The sequence below is a fragment of the Streptopelia decaocto genome, assembly GCF_964273445.1.
Source record: "Streptopelia decaocto genome assembly, chromosome: 4".
Lineage (NCBI taxonomy): Eukaryota > Metazoa > Chordata > Aves > Columbiformes > Columbidae > Streptopelia > Streptopelia decaocto.
Window position 1 is genome coordinate 49,921,468 of NC_138658.1, and position 21,640 is coordinate 49,943,107.

A 21,640-nucleotide genomic window follows, 5' to 3' on the forward strand; every position below is an offset into this window, starting at 1 on the left:
CTGACAAAAAAAGATGGAAAGAAAAGAAGAAAGCACAGACCTAAGAAACTGGCTGATTAGGTTCACTAGTCAATAGCATTTTCATACATTTTCAATTCTGCCTGGCATCAAAATAACTGAGCCTACATCTGTACATGAAGTTTTGTATTTAAAAGCTTTTATCTGTGTAACTAAAAGAACTGCTAAGTTGCACATCAGTTAAGTTTTCATTTCTTAACCAAACACAGAAGAAAATTCTAAGCAAGTTTACCTGGTGGTGGCACTGTTATTGGTATACCTAAAAAGACAAGTAATATATTAGTTACAGTGTTAGTTTAGGTTTATTATCTACAGATCTAAAATCAGATTGAGGTATCACCACATACATGATCAAGGAGAATGATAACTTCTTTCTGTGTTCTCAGATCGAAATCTCACATTAATACCAATTGTTAAGATTTTATGCAAGCCTTGTGAAATCTGGCTTTTTATTTAAATTCCTGTTCTTCAGGATCTTATTTAATTAGTGATAAAAATAATGAAGAATTACTCTGGGTCTCGTGATTAGAATTAAAACCATAACCTTAAAATTTTTAGTATCCAGAAGAAATGTAACATCCCATAGAATATATTTGTTTTATTCTATATTCCATAACTGGATGAAAGGAAATGCAACTGGCCTCTGACCTTTAATAGCTCAGTATAGGAAATGGTAGGTCCACATGGCCAAAATATTCCAGCAACAGTGAGCACTATAGACTTTTAAGTCATTCCTATGCCACACTGCAATTAATCCTTCAGTTGTTACTTGGAGGGAAAAAGAGTCTTAAGTACTCTATTTTCTTGTAAATATCTGAGAAAGGAGCATACTTTAATACAAACAAATCCAAAAACTGTTGTAACTTTTCTGTTTTTCAGACCTAACCTAGCTGTTACGAATCTACCTAAAAGTTGAGAAATTGTTCCCAACCATATTAGCTGACATAACAAAATATACTGCCTCAGCATATTAACGCATCTTATTTGATTATGAAAGGAATGATTACAAGGTGAAAATAACTCACACACTTGAACGGACACTATCTCCTCCTACTTTGCAAAGAACTAGCTTTACCTCAACTAAACACACAAAACACTGTTACATCAAAATAATAAACTGGGCTAAAACAATAAAATCACAAAACAGACTACCACTCATAAATCTATTTTAGTAATGAACAACTCTGCTTGCATTAAAAGATAGGTACTTCCAGCCTGACAACACTGTAAGACTTCGGAGGGGAGAGAACAGAAAACTTTGCCAAGTGCTTTCATCGGTTTTGCCATAATGGCATAAACATCCAGACAGAGCAGCAGCCAGACCCACTTAAATTAAAACCCATGCCATTCAAGTTCCAGACTTCATCATTCAGAGAATATCCTGGATGTACTGGCCACTGCATGCTTAATTTTATGTATGTATCACTAGTTCAACATTAGAACGAAAAGACTACTGTATGACAGCAACATTTAACTACATCTACATATTATAATGTCTACAAATGCCAACTGCTCCTAAATTGCCTTGGCAGAAGGAGAGAATGAAGGAATATGCAAGTTGAGGAAGAGTAATATGTATCAATGTTCACTAACTTCTGGTGATTTCACTGACATGAATTCTCACCAGCACTAAGCTGACACGACTAAACAAACTGAAACAAACTTGAAGCTGCTGCCCAATGCTGAAGATTCAAAATCTGATCTGTTAGCCAAAATGTAAATTAGGAGACAATGATCCCCAAAAGCCAAATTTCTAAACTACATAAGCCATTTTCTCTTCACCAGCAAGCAAGCTTTCCAAGGCACACTATCATTGTTAGAAACACTGGAAATCACACCATAAAAAGTTTTGATGCTGTAACGTTTGAAAGACCAAGCACTCCTAAAGAAACTTTCTGCAAGAAAAGCAAGACTGCCAGCCCAAACTGTTACATAGCTGAAGTATCTTCTATTCATCTTTTTTGGTTAACTGTCTATCTTAATAGATTCTTCATGAGCCCACAACATAAAATACATATATACGTATAAATATATTAAAAAATACCTCTGAGACAAAATTTCTCCAGCAATGTTAAGAGCATAAGCTAGAAAAATACAAGTTGTTCTCTCAAACTGATTTATTAGCTCTGCCTTATGCTTAAAAATTTCAATTGCTGCACAAGAAACTGTATACTGTAAGCAGTGAACACAGCTCTCACCACTATGCATAGAATTTCCTGGAAAGCCATCAGCTAATACTCTTTACAAAAAGAAATAAATTCTGATTAATCAATTAATATATTCCTCAGAATTTTACCTTGTGCAGAAATACAAATAAAATCTCATCACAAGATGACAAGCTAAATGAAAAATTTCACCTGAAAGCCATGCAAAGTCATGACAGACTGAATCAAACTAACATCCAGAGACTAAACATCCAAATAACTTCAACTAATTTCTTATGCAGAGTATCATACTAAAAAAGCACATTGGCATTTTTTCCTCAAAAACCTTTAAGAACATTTTAAAAGTCATGGTTAACGATTATATAATTTTAAGACAGAATCCAATATACTTGATGGTATCATGAAGAAACATTCTTCTACATTCCAAGTTCGCAAGTATCACTAAAAAGATCTAAACAAAGTTCTTTTCCTCACCTTATTCACTAACACATGAATGTGACACAACAAGAAACAAAAAAAATCATGAGCTTCAGTTATAGGAAAATTAAGACTCTCTTAAGTCTTCACTGTTTTGCCTTCTACTAATGCAGTGTATGGAAATACACTGGAAGCACCATCAGCCACATATTACTTCCAAGAAAGAAAAAAGACTCTGAAATATTGGGCCATTTCTTGCAATGTATGGACTAAACTTGAGTACCAGTACAAGAAGGTTACTTGGAGCAGATCACACCACATCCCTAAAGCATGTGGTACTGCCACAAAGGTACACCTGGCCTAAGACTGAATATTCAGACTTCTGTGTTAAGAGCAATTCGAATGGCACTAGTGCAGCATTTGACTTTATGTGCTCGGAATTGCTTTCAGGACAGTGTACACCATCCTTCTAACTCAAGAAGGGTACGTAATTACAGAAAACCAAGTGGGTTTTACCAAAGAAAAGCAATGCCACACGTGCTCCGCTTGCAGAGTAAGTAATCAAACATGGTAACACAGCCAGAGCTTAATGAGATACTGTGAATTTGCTGAACTGTATAAAAACCCACAGCAACGTAATACAAGTCAATGTGACGAAAAACTCCTTTTGCCACAGGCTAAACTAAATCAAATTGTCTCTCTTTTATCAAAAGATAAAAAGTTGATGCTTAGATTGCTGGGGCTGAGCTCCTTGCTAAGCCCTGGTACTAGTCTAGGTAGTCAAATTTCCCAACGTTATCCAACAGAAGTTCAATACTGCAGAGTACTTTTTTTTTTTTAATATTTCAAATACATGTCACATTTTGACCACAGTCTTAAACCAAAACACATAAAACAACTTTTAAAGCTTGTTAAACAGAAGCATCCGCATTCTTCTTTAGACTTAAAATTACTCCAACACAGCAATAAACCAAGTAAACAAAAAACAACACAATTTTTGCCACAGCCAGTGATCTCCTAGGAGTATTTGAGAATTTTCTGCATTTGGGCCTTTGAATTGTTCCAGGACTCCTTTCACAAAAAAAGATTTGAATCATGAGAGTGAATGAATTGAGAGCAAGAGATCCAACTTCAAAGCAAGATACTTTTTCAAAGGGGTTTTTGGAGGATGTTTTATATTTGGAATACTTAAATTTTCTGGCAAGTAGTCCCGGTTTAATATTGGGTAAGAGTAGATTTTTTCCCTCCCCCTCCACTGAACCTAGTAGGGATGGCAGGTTCTATTTTAAGAACAGCTTTGAAGATAAAGAGCTGGCAACAGCACAATTAAAACACAGGCCTGAAGAAACCAAATCCACAGCTCTTAATCGTTATTTTTGAATCTACTCGAAGCACGGAAGGATGTTGAAGGAGACCTTCTGAACAAGTATATCTCATAAAACTGTCTGTAAACCATAAGACTAAAGCCAAACCTGGTTGCTAGATCTGTAACACATATGGATTTCTTTCACCTTTAAAAGCTCAACAGGTGCAGGGTTTCATAAGAACAATCCAGTACATCTATATGACATCCCTGCACCAAGTGTGTTTGGGGTATCTGTGGGCATTCCTCTCACACTTTTAATAACATACAACTTAGATCACCTTTTCTGTACCACAGTTACATTTAAAAAAATACTTTCTAAAAATGTGCAATGCATTACCTGCATTATTGTATCAGAAAGGTTTTCATGCAACTTAAAAATGAAATTAGCATTAGCATGACATTCCTTTCCTTTCTGTTCCCCCTGCAGTAAGGAAACATCACCGAATTGCCAGAGCAGTAGCATTTTCTCTCTTCAAACACCCTATATTTTACATTTACGCACAAAAACTTGGAAAAGGGCACAGAACTATTTCATCTTTAAATCGCTTCCCTCTTCTGTTGTCTAAGTTACACTGTTTTGTGTATGACAATCACCAATGAAAACCAGAACTTGCCAGGCATCAAGAGTTAATAGTTTTAAAATTATCATCAGCAATTGAGGAAAGCAACTTCTTCTATGAGAACTTGAACCCTATAATGCCCCAAACAAAGTTGTTGCATAGAAATAATGATGTTACTTCCTTGCTTATGTATACAAGTAGTAATAGAGAAACTTTTAAAAGATTCCCTATGTGACTAGAATAGGAAAGAAACTGCTCAGAGTGATTTTAGAACAAGTCAAGCAAAAGAACACAAGGAACACAAGGATAAAATAACGAAAAATCAGTCTTGTCTATAAACAAATCCTTTACTTTCCTACTGAAATACTCCCTGAAGTTTCTCCATCTATTTTCATATCTCACTGACCATTCTTCTTAGTTCCTTGCTAAGTCCTTTTGAACTTAATTCCTTAAAACGACAACACTCAAGTAACTGTCCATGATATTGCCTCCAGTAAATTTCCATAAATATCAAGCTTCAGTAAACGTTCAGTAAATATCAGTAAATTTCAAACCAGATTTTACAATAAGAAGCATTCTCAAAGAGCTTTGATTCCTCACAGATACAGGACACTGGATAAAAGCGTCAAGTGCTAATCTCTGACTGAAAAGACATGGCACAAATGCAATTCTTATCAGACTGTCAGGAATTCAAACATACTGTGATGGGAAAGAAGAATTAAATTTTCCATTGCTGCTTTGACCTTAGACATCAGAGAACCCAACTTCTAACACAAATTCACGGTATGCCACACTCTTAATGCAAAAGTTCATAGAATTACTTGTTAACATGTACCTCTCAATAGCACTAACAGTAGTTGGATTATACAAAACAGCTTCTCACTTTAATAATTTTCAAGGACACAAGATCGAACATTTGCTTTCTAGGTAATTATTCACTACTTGGGGCTACACATACTGAGAAAGTAAAGATGGAAGTTTCTGTTTCTGCCTTGCAGATTAAGAAAAGAATACGAAAATTGGCAATTCTGCACATATGCATGGAATGTGCTGTCTTTAATTCCTTACAATCAAGCATTTGCATCTGTCACACTTCACATCATATGTACTGCAGGATATTTACCTGGTGGGGGAATCAGAGGTGGAGCAGTACTGACAGTTGGAGGGGGTGGGAGAAAAGGAGGTGGTGGAAGGTGGGTAGGTGGAGCTCCTGGAGGGAAAAATGGAGGTGGCTTGGTAAAATTGTCTACTTCAGGATTAGATCGTTCTGAAAGAACCTGTAAAATATCAAACTATAGTTACAATTGCTATGTCAAAAGGGTAGAAGGTAGGTTACCTCTCTTTCCAGTTACTACAACAGGAAAGTATTACTTATACTCCTAAAGAGCCATATTCAGATGGTTTAAGTTCTATCTGCATTCCTACGTTCTGTGTCCCATACCTGACAGGTACCTCTGAGGGTCTAAGAGCAGCCAATAGGGAACAACAAACAAAGTTTGAGAGGGAATGTAAACCATCTGAATATGGCCCAAAACACCAATGTATGTATAAAGGAAAATGTTTTAAAAATCAATATAAAAAGCATGAAAAAACTTAAGACTTTAAATTACTTAAACACTATGAGATCAGTTGAAAAACACATGGCAGTGTTTTCAATATAAGCACTATAAGCCATTATTATTTTCATTGTTTAACTTTAACTTAAATTGGCATGGAAATGCAGCTAGGGCACCAAGCAACCTTGATTCTTCTCCACATGTAAGTCAGGAGAGAAAAAGTGTATTCAACCTTAATGTATTTAGTTGTTTTCTTAAGATAATCCAAGCCCATAAAGACTAAATTCATAAAAACTGATCTTACAGTTCATGTTAAAATAATAAAATATTATTTTTAAAAAGTACTATTAACTATGTATTCCTTCACAACTTATTTTTAGGAGACTGCATTTCTCAAACAGCATATGAAAAGGCTTTCACTTCCAGCATTAGTGTCTGTCAGGAATAGGGGAGAAACGGACATCAGTTTAAATCTTTATCGTTGTCACTAAGTAAACAAAATCCTACCCCATACAGATCTAGCAGAGCCAATGCTGTCTCCTGGATTGTAAATTTGCAATACTGCTCATTTCCTTTCAGTAAGAAGTATACCAAAACATTTGTCTTTTGGAATATATCAAATATTTAATCTCAGTATATTTCAATTAACTGCTGCAACTTTCTCCCTGAACTTAAAGCTAATTTTGTATTACTCATTGATACACAATGAAATGTTTTAATCAGAAACTATGAGGAAAGCAAAAAATGTCTTTTAGTCAGAGACAGTGTGCAAAATTGCAGTATAAAACCTGTATGTTGCTGTTTTCATTAGCACGCCGTCGTCCTTCCACCCTGCTGATAGTGATGGTCTGTCCAATCACATCTATTGTGCCAGCTAATCGCCTGCAACACAGGACAAACCAGAATCAACAAGCAGAATTAGAAAGGGAAAAAAAGAAAAAAATAAAGATAACAAAGTCTTATGGACTTCTGTCATTCTAAATGCCACAAGTTCCTTCTCCTGCATAAAACATAAAAGACTGTTTCTGAAGAACATTAAATGTGATAAATTTGCTGAACTATGCAAGTATGTAGAACCAAATAATACTGGAGGATTCAATGGAAGATCAAATGAAGGTAAGTTAGGAGGCAGAAATAAACAGAAGCCCACCCCATCGTGTGTACTGTTGATACTACAGCACATACTGAACAAAATCAGCTGCCATCCCTCTTACCTTGGAATACAGAATGTATACAAAACTAGTAGACTTTGACTCTTAAATTAAACCTTGCATGAAACTCAAAGGAATCTTAGACTAGCCATTCATACTTCTGTTTCTCAGTTTTCCAAATGCAAAATATTTCTCCCAAACACCTCTAAAACACTTGCACAGCTAAGCACTATGTTCACTTTCATTAAAGAAACCAACAGAGCAGCACAAGATCCACCTCAGTGTCCCTTAGAACCCACTCAGGCAACAACAGAACATAATGTAAATTAAGAACATCTACCAGAGAAGTAGTTAGTAGTGGATTTTTAGAGAAAGATGACAAGAGAAGTGACATGCATAACACACATTATTTCCCTCCCAGTTTCTGCCAATCAAAAACTTCAGGACTTCCATGCAACTGTGTTTAATAGCCCCGATTAACTTGTATTTTCATAATCTCTTTTGAACACACTTTTACATTTTCTCCAGTGATAAGATTTGTTTCAGTTATTTTCCTGCCTGACAATTTTAGTTGGTGCCCTACAGTCCTTGTGTTTAAAAAAAACCAACCAAACAAACAACAAACTCAAACCAAAAACCTGTTCTTTGGCAACGTACTATTTGTGGTACCTCTGTTGTATCTCTTCTCAGTTGTCTGTTTCCCATGCTGAACTAGTCCACATCTCTCCTCACAAAAAACTGACTCTATAACTTTCACTATTTGTTTAATCTTTTTGTGAAGCCTTTCTACTTCTGCTATATCTCTTCTTGTCTGACATAAGCAGAACCACAGATAATATCCAGCTCTCAATGCATCACGGCTGTATGTACCACCATAATGACCTGTCCCAGTTTGCTCCCCCTGCTAGGGATGACTACCATGCCATCTCTTACTATGGCTAACACTGGCAACCGAACTGACATTTTGGGAAGCAGCTACAATAATTCCAAGATTTCCTTCTCAACACATATGATTATTAATTATTAATGAATAATTTGAAGAAGTGCATCTTATTTAGAAAAATGTAAACTAGGATTTAAATTTTCAATTATTTTCAGTGATTTTAGTTCACTACAAACAAGTTATATCAGTCCACACTGGAGTCAAATGCATGAGCTTGAAATCCAAATGTATCTCACTTCAGTTTCCAAACCAGTCCGGCTATTAAGCTTATGCCTGTTAAACTTAAGTTGTTCCTATTATATTAACTTAACTCCCTTAACTCCCATGTATATATTCGCCTAGTCTGTTAAGAGAGGTATCTTTCAGGCCCCCAAACCATCTGACACTGTAGCCACATAGCTGTCAACTGTAACTTTTTAACTTTTCAAAGCAGATTAAAAATGCTAAACTGGGGGTAAAGGCATGATGGCATTCCACTGGATAAAAACACCAGAGTTTTCAAAATCTTCAATAAATCAACCACATGGGAATATACTGACAGTAAAGAAGGATTCCAGGCACCAGACCAGAAAATAATATGACAAGGATCTGAGTGTTACCTACTAAAACTAAAACGTGGTATCTGTGACAACGGAGAACCACTATTTTGAAGAGAGGAAGAATCTAAAGTATAGTGAACTTTCCTTTTTGCAGCCCCAAAACAACAAAACCCAGAAACCTAGCCTTAGAGAGAACTATTATTGTTATGCAGATAGAACAAAACCTACCTGCTTTGCAGCCCATGGGTAATTTCTAAAAGAGGTTAAAAAGCAGGATTCACTTAGGTCAACTCCATTAGAAAATGAGGTACAGAATTACATTGCTAATGGATGACAGAAACAAAGGTACATCTGTGTCACACCTATAAGGGAAACCATAGTAGAGAAAACTGACAATATTTACCAATAGCATGATACACAACAAAATAAAAGAAAGACTAGGAAAAAATCTGTCAATAAATTACAGAAAAGAAAACCATAGAAAGAAAAAAAAAAAACCTTCTAGTTTTAAAAGACAAGTTCTTGTGCTTTTTGTGTCTAGTGGACTACTAACCACATTAATAGCAGGGAGAACAGCTGGAAGTTGGGACTGACACCTCTGCCCCCAGTTGCTCACACACCTCCACTCCACTGCAGGTGAAAAAAGCACAGCAGATGCTAGAGTATGAAGCAGCAATCAGATCTCCCAGAGATCATCTAAAGTTCCTTGGCAGGCTGCATACTGAGCATGAGCCAAATGCCCTTCCTTTGAGCTCTACAGTGGCTGCGTTTAGAGCTTCCTCCTGGATTTCAAAGCAAGCTCATTAAGCACAATGGTTTGGAGTTAAAAAAAAAAGCCCAATCATGCAAGAGTCTGAGAACACATCTGCAAACTAAAATGTTATCTACTACACAGCAGCCTCTCCAAGGATAATACAAGTTCAAGAAATTCTCTGATCTTCTAACATCTCATCCTGAACGTCAGATTGTTCCACTCCAAATCCTGAAATAATCAACACCTGCTTTCCTAATCCTCCTCAGTGGTCCTGCACGGTATTCCAGCACTGCCACGCTTTTGATTATAATTATTTTGCTTCCAATAACTAAATTGAAAACACAGGTATTATAAAACAATTTCTAAACCAACTGTGTTTCACTACAAAAAAGACAAGTGTGTTTTCATAAACCAACAAAGCTTTATCTCAGTCTTCACTCTGACAGTTCATTTGATTTCTACAATACGGCTTCTCCTCCATTGCTGGTATCTTGTCTAATTATCTAAAACCGGACTCTAGGAAAGTCATTTTACCTAGCTTTAGTTCTTGTATATGATAGATGAGTCTCTTCTACAGAAAAAGGTCCCTCCTCAGGTGATCCCATTTGGCTCACTGCACTGTTTTACAGAGCTTCCACTTGGGAGAGATGTACATCAAACTAAGATTCTTTCTCTCTCACACTGCTTGCACATAGCCAGCAACTCTTGGAATCAGCATTGAAAACACAGGCAACAGACACCAACACAAAAGTAGTGGGAATTAAAACAATATGTGCATCAACCATACTGCAATAATGCTAATTTAGGCTTGAAAAGCAGCCCAAATAAAACGCTGCATTATTACAGGATGCAAATCTAGACTGGCAGTTGGTTGCTAGACTTCAACTGTACTGAAATGAACAGGACTTTCATTTAACTTCTCTAGGGTCTGAAGAATACACCTATGCTCACTCACTCTCACTGAGCTGGTGCTTTATAATTTTTTTTTTCAATAATGTTTTATAGTGGTATGGCCATTCTTGTTCCCAACAGCTGTAATGATATATGAGTTCAAGAACTTGCCACCATACCACAAAGCTGGCAAATTCTCTATTTCCAAGACCGTAGTAATGATTTCAGCAAGTACTCCACATGGAACAAGAGAAAGCATTTATTCAATTGCAAGTGGAGCGGCAGAAGACACCACTGTCAAAAATGTAACCTTCACAAAGGCAAGAGGGGAATCTGAAATGTCCAGAATGGAACAGTTCATCAGCTTAGTAGAACTGGTAAATCAGAAGCCTTGGATCTTGATTAAGTCATAGCAAGTTGGAACATGAGGAAATTTCAAAGACTCCCCAGCCATTATCTAGCTTAGTGATAAGATGTTAAGCAGCATTACCAGGCTTCTGTCTCAGCACTGTATGCAAAGAAAAGGAAGGGGTTGGTTTGTTCCTTACATGATGAGGGCACCTGGGATACAGATGCATTCCCAGTTGATACACCCAAACATAAAAAGGCAATCCACGCGTGTGGGATGCACATGAACCCAGAGCAGAGTTCATACAAAGTGTAGCTTGAAAGGAACATTCCAGCAACTCAGTGAGCGATTTTACTCTAATTAGAGAACGGTTATTTACGAGCTATTTTCACTATGAATACCACACTCCATGGAGATTTAATTCAGAAATATATCACTTGGCAAGCTAAGCTTACTTAGGTTCCACAGAGCAAAGACAAAGGGGGGAAAAAAAGAAGGGGGGGGGGGGGGGGGAAGGAAATTTTTTTCCAAATTCATAGTTTCAGAAATCCCCCTATCCCCACCACAAATAATATAATGAACTGCTTTTTCAAAAAAATTCAGAAATGGTTTAACTACTGGATGCCACATTTATTCACTAGACCTATGGTCCAGTCTAGGAATTACAGAATTATAGTATACTTAAAAAAACATATTAGATATGTTCCTGTGTTCCTTCTTAACTTGCTTATGTGTTTTATGCTTTATTTCTCCCCTCTTGAGGACAGCCTCAGCTTAGTTGAACTCATCACGGATGGATATAATTAAGAAACAAACAAATTTAATACAGAAATCACTGATATACAAAACTTTTTTTTTTCAAAATAATATCTGAGTCTTCATCATTTAGTCTTGTGAAGTCAGTTCATGAAACAAGAGAAACCTGTATTTTTTTCATAGTAATGGTGTTATCACAAATCCGTTTTCTATAAAAATTCTGTTTACAGAAAGGCCCAAGCACAGAGAAAGCCTAACGCATTCACGGGCTAATTTAGCTGAAAGCAAAATCGATTTACATGTAATGTACTCTTTAGTAGTAACTCAAAAAGCATAAATACATGTTAAAAAAAGAAGAGCTTTTGACAGAATGAAGTTTTGTGATAGATAGCTATTCCAGGTATTACTGGAATGAGAAAATACCCATTTTTGCATCCAGCTTGTAAATGAAACTTCTCCTTATTCCTCTGCTACTCAAGAAATACTATCTCACAGTCCTTGAAAAAGGACAAAAGAAAAAGCACTGGTCTAAAAACCAGTAAGACCTTTCTATGGCCTGGCTGGTTAAGATAGGTTTGAAATATGTTAAATCCTGTTCATGTTCTAAAAAGCATTATACTGAAAAGAGATCCCTTCAGGTTTTTACCTTAATTGTGGGCATGCACACAATCTTTAATTAACTAACTCTAGAGAACAAACATTATATTTTTATACCATATTGTTTGTATATGACGTGTATTTACTAAAACATTTCCATTATGTTCTAACTCCTCTTTTAGAGTTAAGCCACACGTCATGCTTTTCAATAGCCCGAAATATCACAGAATCGATACGATATGTTCCGGTGTCATTTCTAAACAACTAATAGCTTAGCTATGATTGAGACAGTAATTGTTTATTAATCCAAGCAAAATTACTCAGACACGTTGTATGAACAAGCACTGAAGTTTTCTCTGAATTAAATATTTGGGATGCAATTCTACTGAAGTAGTAACTTTTATTTTCTGGTGAGCAATAATTCTGTTTGTATTTAGCAAACTACACCCTCCATATTGGTAATGAGTAATATTCTTGCTAAACCTCAGAGAATTTTTTTTTGAGAATTTCAACTGAAATCATATGGAAACACCTACTATACTCAAACTAAAAAGGTAAAAACAGTAGGCACAGAAATACTTTAATGTTCGAGTACAAACAAATGAAAAAAAGCAAACCCCACCATCTGTCCTCAGACTTCCCATTAAAGAGAAATACGCGCTGCAATATCTATTTGCAAGCAATGCTACAGTCCTGACTAGTAAACGGGGAATTAAAACATTAAATAAGGATCATGCCCCGATTTCCATACCCTCCCTTAATTTGTGTGCATCCCTCCTATATTGTTTCTGCCACTTTCTGATGCCTGAGCTGGCTTTTCTGGAGACAGTGCTCGTCTGTGACTGAGAAGAGGTGCCACTTGTAGTGAGATAAACAGCCCAGGTCTTTCTTTTCTTGTGTCTCTATCTTTTCTGCTTTTTCAGTTTCTCTTCTTATATCCAGCTCCTTACCAATTTCCACACCAAGGCCACTATACCCAGTTGTAGTTTTCCCTCCTTTTCACCAAATAAATCAACTACTGGTAGAACCTGATAGAAGTTTTACTGCTACATGAGAAATGTGTCCAGCAACTCCACAACAAAACTATTGCAAATGCTTCATGGCATAAAGGCAATTACTTGAAATTATCAAAGAGCCGGATTGCCCAAAATTTCTGCCTACCTAAAATCAGCTCTTTAATAAAGAAATGAAAAAATCCAATCCCCTAAAACACTGCCTGATTATAAAGAAATTAGTAATATAATTTTTTTATATACAGAAAACAGTATCTGCTTTCTGAAGAAGTCATTCAATTAGAAGTACATGTAATCCGTACAGTTAAGATGCACTCATTCACTGAGCTAATCTCAGACTTTTAAGCATACCATTTTCTTTCAAAACCTCTTCTGACCACTTGGCAGAAATACCTTTTTCTTTAGACAAGAATTTATTTTAAGCAAATGTATCCAAAGGAGCAGATATATAATATGGAAATAAGTCAGCTTTGCCATTGTAACAACTTACAATTACAGTATTCACACTAAACATTTATATAGCAACATACTAACCATTGGAATGCAAAGTAATACAACTAGAAATGTACTATTTTGTTTCTCCTTTATCTACACACCAGATCAACTTCACTTACTGGATTCTTATTCTTAAAGATATACAGGTTTCCCAACCTTTACTAAGATAAATTTAGTTCCTGGAGAAAATAACATGTCTTAAATTTCTCAGGAAAGCTCTGATTAACAACCAATATTCTAATTTTAAAACTTTAAAAAGCAAGAAGATGGTCACTTAAACTTGGGATTGCTAACTTCAGGCAGGAGAAAAAAATCACATAAAAATGCTGAATAAAGACATCTATGGTAAGATAGGTTTATCTTAAATAGACCACATGACAAAGATTTTACTTATGAAGCCTACACCATGCACATATATGATCCTATTGTATTATGCTTTCTCACAACAAATGCAAATTTCACAGAATCACTGAATTTTTGCAATGCATTTTTTCTACAACTTCAAGCTTAACTGTATTTCAATATGCTGGTCATTAATTACTTTCTAAAGTGCTATAGAAGTCTTCTGTCCACCAGTGAGCTGCATAAAGAATTGAAATCCTGTAACAAAACCTGTACTAAATGCAGATTTGCAATCTTTACCCTGTGAACATTACATTCAATTTTGAGAACTCTGTTACAAGAACATCACACATCAGAAGCAATTCAGAAAAGAAAAGGGTTGGTACAAAGTTTGGAAGACCTGTACTACTTCATAGACAAATAAAAATTAATAAAAACAAACCAACCAACCAAAATAAAACAACACACTAAAAATCTAGTATAAACAGAGTAGTATAACTTGATAGCTCAGAGAATAATTTAGGCTACGAGGAGGAATATTCTAGGAGTGAAAGAAAAATGCAGGCAAAAGTATCGTGATATTTTTTCCACCCAAGAGAAATACATTTGGGTGTTGAACTGACTCTTAAAGGACGGAATAAATGAACACTATTGTCTCTGAATTAGTCAAGGTACTTACAGACGCAATGCCAAAGACAAGTCATAGGTGCTAATCTTTAACTGTTGATGACACAAGCATACAACCTGCTTTACTCCCCTTGCCACTATTTATAAGAGAATTCATAAGACAATTGTTTTCAATCTGTGCAAAACCAAAAGGTCTATACAAGATCACTTGAAAAGGAAAGAGACTAGGTTCCAGGAATCCTCCCAGTCACTGAACTCATAGCTGTCCAATTACATTTTGTTTAACTGAGGTGTGTTAGCTAATACCCACACCTACAGAACCATGGTCAATCTAATTCTACTCAGAAAACAGTGTTGCACATCAACCTGGATTTTTATAGCTGCCTTGTTATTTGGTCCTGCTGCTTCTTCCTCCCCTTTTCTTCTACTTTCTCTATCTGAATAGCCAAGAAGGTAGCACAGCATTCATGTGTAACTGTGACTGAAACAGAAAAGTGATAAGGATCACTTTTTCCCCTCATTTCTACCTGTTACAGAAATACGTTCTGCTTTTTTCCTATAAAAATCGTGAACTTCAAATACAGAGAGGTAACAGTATAAAAGTTTTTTGGTCTTGAGTTACAACTATCTAACTGACCTGTTTGTTGGAATTCCTGATTTGAGTAATGCAGGAGGAGATGTGAAATCAGCTTTGGTCGACTGTACTGCCAACTCTTTCTCCAAATTTCCAGTTCTGCCCTGCTGTACCTTCAAAATAATGTTTTATCATTAGTTTAACCTCAGAAGTATAGTAACCCCAACACTCAACATAGCACATAGTCAATGCAAAAAGAAAGTAGGTTCAACTTTAATCAGATTTTATAAAGAACTGTCACCTTTGCATAGCTAATGAAACTCTGTATTTTATAAGGATGTATTACTTAAGAACTGTGTTTAATATGTATATAAGAGGCAATATGGCAGAGAATAATTTATTACAGAAGATTAGACAGTTTTAATTGTTATTTTCCAAGCATTTGATTTGGATGTGAACAACATATCAAATTGATTTTCCTGTAGTATTTCCTGTATGAACAAAATAACACCTTCATTTTTAAAAGAAGCAAAATTATTATTAAAAAAAAAAAAAAGATGTCTTCATAATCTCAACAACAGAGATATCTAACACATTTGCTACCCGAGAACAAACCATGAGACAAGAAGCAGTCTGTTCTCCATCTGCCTTACTGACCATGAGATCTAGTAACTTAATTTCCAAGTCATACCAGGAAGTCACCTCATACTCTGGGTTATGCAAACTTTAAAAGATTTTTCATTAGTTCAGAATAAATGCTTCAAAAACATACTACTTTTTCTGAAGTACTGCAAAATTCCACTTTATTTAAGCTACACCAGACCTTTTGTGCAAGTACTTGAAGTTTGGTTTGACTTCGGCAGCACGTTATACATGAAAGAAAAATATGTATGGGTTAGCATTAAAGACAAACCCATACTAATTCAGTTTTTAAAGATACTCCCACTGCACCAACCATATAGCTACATCACTCTAGCGAGGTCATTAGCCAAAGATGCATTAATCACTAAGCTCAAACCTCAAAATTACAATTGAGAATGAACAGTCTTAATAATACAAAAATCATCCTAAAGTCATTTTCCATTTATTTAACTTGGATACCAGGGATTTTACATAACTAAGTTTCATAAATAGCAAAATATGCTCATTATGGTATAGGAATCTAGCTAGTTCACTCATGGTATAACATCATACAGGCTCTGATCTCATAGCTTCTTGTAGGCAAGTGAACTACTAAGGTTTTGCAGAATCTCACTTCCAAATACAAGCATTTCTTTCTCAAAATGCACATGAATAGTTAAGATTCATTAAAAAATTATTTAGACTTTAGTATTCAGAAATATGAAAAAAAAAATACTAAAAAGAGGTTTGGGTTAAGTATTTATCTGAAAAAATCTGTAAGACTTCTATTAATTGATGAGTAATTGGAAAACGTAGGAGACAAAGTCTTACCAGTTACAGAAGATTAATCTAAGCATACCACATAAATATCATGAGACTTAATATTTCAGAAGAGCGGAAAAAAAATAACAAAATGATTTAACAAGTACATGTACAATTCTTGTAAAACACATGACAAAGTCTTACTTCAGACTCTTACAACACAATTATTATCTGTACTGTTTGATCACTGGACTCCCAAAGATTCAATACTGAGATAGAAATAAGGGAAGCCTTAGTTTAGAATAGTTATCCTTCTGGGCAACAGTTCAGAGAAGTTTTGAATGCAGCCATCAGCTACAATGGCAAATCATAACTTCCACTGCCCACCATTTCCACCATCCCGCAACAGTATTGTAATGATAACTGTGGAGAGCCAAAAGCCCTGGGGAACTTCTGTTCTTGCTAAGATAAAGTAAAAATGACCAGAGACTCCTAAGTAGCATCTGAGGGGAAACAAAAATACCTGTCTGCAACTGACATCACAGGAGTAAACAGAAGAAAACAGTTCCAAGTCAGTTTAATGACAGCTTGTGAACAAAAATTACTGCATATTGAAAATAAGCAAAATAAATAACTGTTGTATTCTTATATCAAATTTAGTATCAAACAAAAGAGTAAATGAGAAAATGAGAAGTTGAAAAACAATGTTCAATGCTTAAGATAAATCCTGTCATACAGATTTTTCTGCTCTCTGAAAATCAGCATTTCTGAATGTAAAAATATTATTTATAACTTGAATTATTGCCATATAATCCCAAAAGGACAACAGAAAAATATGGAAGATTGATTTTCACATCTCAGAGTTGCCAGGGATAAGCGTTACAAAACACAATGAGAGCTACAAGGCCACAGGAAAAGTAAATATGCCATAACAGGAAAAAAAAAAAAAGCCATAATCTACAAAAACTTCCTCAGCACGTCTGCACAAATTCTTTAATCTGCACAAACAAATGCATTACAACTAAAAATAAAACAAAAATTACTTTCACTGGGATATTTGCTAGTTCACCAGGCCACTAACTCACATGCTTGCAGAACGGTGACGAACAAAGCAACACTTTTTAATTGGCATTTTGTGTCATTCACAGAAGTCACTGATGTAAACTGAGAGTTCAAAATAATGGCTACGTCCATTTCAGTTGTTCTTCTGTCAGTCTGTGGTGGCATGGGAAGCAATACTCAACAAAAATGAGAGCAACCAACAAAAGTTTACTAAAATTCACCTTCAAAAGATGGTATCTGCCATCGAGAATCTCTGCACTTGGTCTTACTTCCATAGCATTGTCTTCAGCCTAAGTTAAATAACACATTGCCCATTAAGATACCACACAACTCTTAAGTGATGGGCCACAACCTGAATAATGGTACAGATGCAATCTGGCTGCAGCTAGTCTGTCACACTACCCACACAAACTGCCAGTGAAGCAACACAGACACATTCAAGGCTCAGGACAGGGAGGAAGGTGCAAACTCTAACAAATGCACTGACCTGGGCAGAACCAAGCTTATGGCACACAAGCAGCTTTACAGGGAAAAAGCATGTAGAATACAACAAAAGTTGCACTAATTACCGTAATTTTATTTGTAGTTGAGGTAACTGGTAAAACTTCAAGACCCATTCGTATTCTCTTTTGTTTTTCACAGTAAGCTTTCCAGGTATCTTCATTGAACCCATAGTTGAAATAGTCAGAGAGATCAGCTCCTTTAAATAAGAAAGCATAGGTTTTTAGGACATTACAAAGTTGATCTTCACTGAATATACATACAACTCTATTTACAATATCAAAATGCACTAGCTATTGATCTAAAAACATACTACTGAAATGTACGGTACAGTCTAAAATCATTAAACATAGAGTATTCATGGCTACCACTATAAAAACATTAACATTTAGTCAGAAATAATATCTTGCCTAGCATTCTGTCTCAGGAATCACGAGTAGATACTTACAAAATATCACAGGATATTATAATCCCCATATCTATACAATAGGATGCATGTAAGATCTACAGGTTTGCTGTATGCTCAGCGAGCAATCACTCACTTTTGCTTGTTCTGTATATGACTCCTCATTTTGTTTTGACTCCTAATTTCATTTGATGCCACAAAGTATTTTTATTTAAGAAAGAGACCAGACATAACTCAAATGCACAGAATATATTTCAAATAGCTAACAGTTCAAACACCAGAATATTAGGAAAGGCTTCTTTTTGTCCATGTTGTAGACACTGTTTGCTTCACCAAAGCAATATACGAACACTAGAAAAAACTATACACAGCAACTAGATGTATTGCCACTAAAAAAACAACCAACTAATGCTGGTATTAGACAAGTCTGGCCAAATCATTTGAGCCAACCAGACAATACACACAGGAGACTTATAGGAAGCCCAGGTGGTATCAGCTGCTTCTTCAAAGTTTATGGACATCTATGAGTGAACACAAAAAAGCACAAGTAGCTACCTTTCCCCATTCTTCACGCTCAAACCTCCTAGAACTACTTTCCATTCTGCTCTACCTTCTTTCTTATAGCACAGACCAATGGCAGCAGATTTCACAGAAATACAGATTTCCAAGGAGAGTTCAGGATACACATTTTTAAAAAAAATAAAGGACATATCCTACAGTCTCTTTTTTGCTGACATATGTGTGGGATGTATACCAAGAAACATGGCACACGCACAAACTCTGCAGCATAGCACACAGGCAACACATAAGTTCGCTGCTTTTTCCAAGTTATATTGTACAGTATCTTCTAGCTATATGGTAGATAACATCTACATGCAGTAAATAGGAATTATTGTTAATAAAATAATCTACTGAATACCAATGTATCAGTTAATGTAAACCAGAGCATTACCTGGCTTTCTCCAAGGTTTATCTTCAAAAGAGTCTAAATCTACTTCCAGAAGTGGCACACCATTAATACTCCCCGGTGCATCTAGATCCACCCCTTTAACTTTTGCACCTGTGAAGAAGTTAGAAAGTTACAACCTTCTGTATTGCCCGAAGAAAGTTTTAACAGTTGTAACACACTTAAAATAGAAATCAAAAGTCAGATTTAAATTTATCAAGAAGTTTTGGAAGTGAAAATTATTTCCTTCATTCAAAATTATCACACTTTTTTGCAAAACACCAATAATTCTGTGTAAATTTTCTTACCAGAAGATCCATAAGCTCGTCCTCCTGTCTTAATATTGAGATTCACAGGTGCCGCTCCATAACTTAAAGAAATTAACAAAACTGGATTAGACAGAGAAAACTCTAAAACTGAAGAAAACACAAAACAAGAGTTAGCTAGATCCAGAAACAAACTGGACCCAGGCTCACTCGCCATCCTGAATCTCTAACTTTCCAAGCTGGTAACACTGTAAACGTAAAGAGATCAGCCTAGGAGGAAGAGAGTATACCTTTCTATGCTCAGTAGCAACTTCTCCAACTAATAAACAGTTGTGAAGCAAGTCCCAGCCACTCTTCCTGAGTTGAAAGGATAAAGACCTTGACAGAAACAAGAATGGACAGAACCAGAAGAAGAGAGAAAGGAAAAACGCAGTTCATTTAGGGATACAGATGACACTCTGGGGATTAGGGTAAAAACAAAGTAAGAAAAGAAAGGGTTTAGACAGATCCTTTTCTCTTTTCGTAAGTATTCCATTTAATCTGTACAAAAGTGAAAAATAAAAGAATTTCTCTACAGTGGTCAAAAGGCTGTCTGTTTCAATGTACTTCCAACAATCACCAGCCTTGTGACCAACAGAAAAGTATGTAACATTTCACTTTCTGAAATACTTGAGAGCTTTCTTCATAAAAATGCACCCAGAAATCTACATACTGAGCTGATTTAACTACCTTAGGAATTACAGCGTTGTTCTTTTGGAACATTAAGAGGTAGCTCTCACTACCATTTCCATGCAATGTATCCTCACAGGTGGTAACAACTCATAAACATAATGAGATTAGCATATATTAATAACTAGAAGGCAGTGTACAGTTTAGAGTACCACTTCCATGCAGTTTTATTTTTCATTCAAGTGCTACAACGGTATAAAACTGACACAAAACATTGAACTTTCTGATCTGTCATGTTGTATTTGTGCATGACTGTCAAACAAATCTTGATTTTTTTTTTTAACAGCAGTTGACTACCATATGAAAAATCATTTAATCCTATAAAAAGAGCCTGTTATACTGAAGTTAAAATGAACAGCAATGTTGAGTTTGTTTTAGATTTCTGCCCTTCCATGAACTCTCTGTTCAAAAAACAACCAATTCTACATAAAGCTTTCTACTCTAATTAGATTTAGAGCAATCTGGTCATTGTTTTCTGTATTAATGGAAAAAGCACCAGCAAATTCACTGAGAATATAAATCTAGTTTTGCTTTAGTGTCATAAAAGCTGAGGTCACTGCCTACAACACAAGCATACTGCAAACTACCTAAAGCAGGCAAATAAAGAACTGAAAGAATTACTATTTTTATATTACATTGATTTGAACAGCTAGTTTAGGATACGAAATACTGGAAGTTTGAAAATATTCTGTTTCAAAAATGAATAAATCACCTTCTTTTAAAGTTACAGACATAATAATATGCATGAGGCAGACCTACCTGCAGACCCGTTATAATTCTACTAAGCAATGATGCCCTAGTAACTCTGGGTTTAATAAGTATTTAATAAGTATAAAAACATTTGGATTGCCAAGACAAGCAATCAGAACACCTACCTCAGAAAACTTTCATGTAATGAAAAATAATATTTTGGGTAAAACTAACACTGTTCAAAAGCATTCAGTGAAAAAGAAGCCCTTTATCAACAGAAGAAGGAATATGGGGCAATAACAGCAACAAATGTCTTGCATGGTACAAATGCCTAAGCCATGTTCTTCAGAATTTATATCTAGAGATTGGCAGCTCCATCCTGAAGTACGTTAAAATATTATTTGAGAACATCAATACAAACTGAAACTACAGAAGTCTAATTACCACCGTATCCACTACAAACAGGACCAAGGACAAATGTTTCTAATGTTCTCTGTGCTTACCACTCTATCATTTGCAGCAAAAATGTTCCCATCACAATAAT

General features: G+C 35.6%; 1 protein-coding gene across 7 annotated transcripts in view; it reads right to left on the bottom strand.

The window, feature by feature from the left end:
• FIP1L1 (factor interacting with PAPOLA and CPSF1) overlaps nucleotides 1-21,640 on the bottom strand; it is a 43,202-nt gene that overhangs the window by 13,988 nt on the left and 7,574 nt on the right. For 5 of the 7 annotated variants that reach the window (XM_082050253.1, XM_082050254.1, XM_082050252.1 and 2 more), the window contains exons 5-12: nucleotides 19,720-19,781; nucleotides 19,418-19,525; nucleotides 18,128-18,258; nucleotides 17,780-17,848; nucleotides 15,177-15,286; nucleotides 6,871-6,964; nucleotides 5,650-5,803; nucleotides 251-277 (exon numbers count right to left, since the gene is read on the bottom strand). In XM_082050253.1, the coding sequence (XP_081906379.1) occupies nucleotides 251-277; nucleotides 5,650-5,803; nucleotides 6,871-6,964; nucleotides 15,177-15,286; nucleotides 17,780-17,848; nucleotides 18,128-18,258; nucleotides 19,418-19,525; nucleotides 19,720-19,781 (755 nt within the window). The remainder of the gene's footprint in view (nucleotides 1-250; nucleotides 278-5,649; nucleotides 5,804-6,870; nucleotides 6,965-15,176; nucleotides 15,287-17,779; nucleotides 17,849-18,127; nucleotides 18,259-19,417; nucleotides 19,526-19,719; nucleotides 19,782-21,640) is intronic. The other 2 variants (XM_082050255.1, XM_082050258.1) reach the window with 1 other exon arrangement.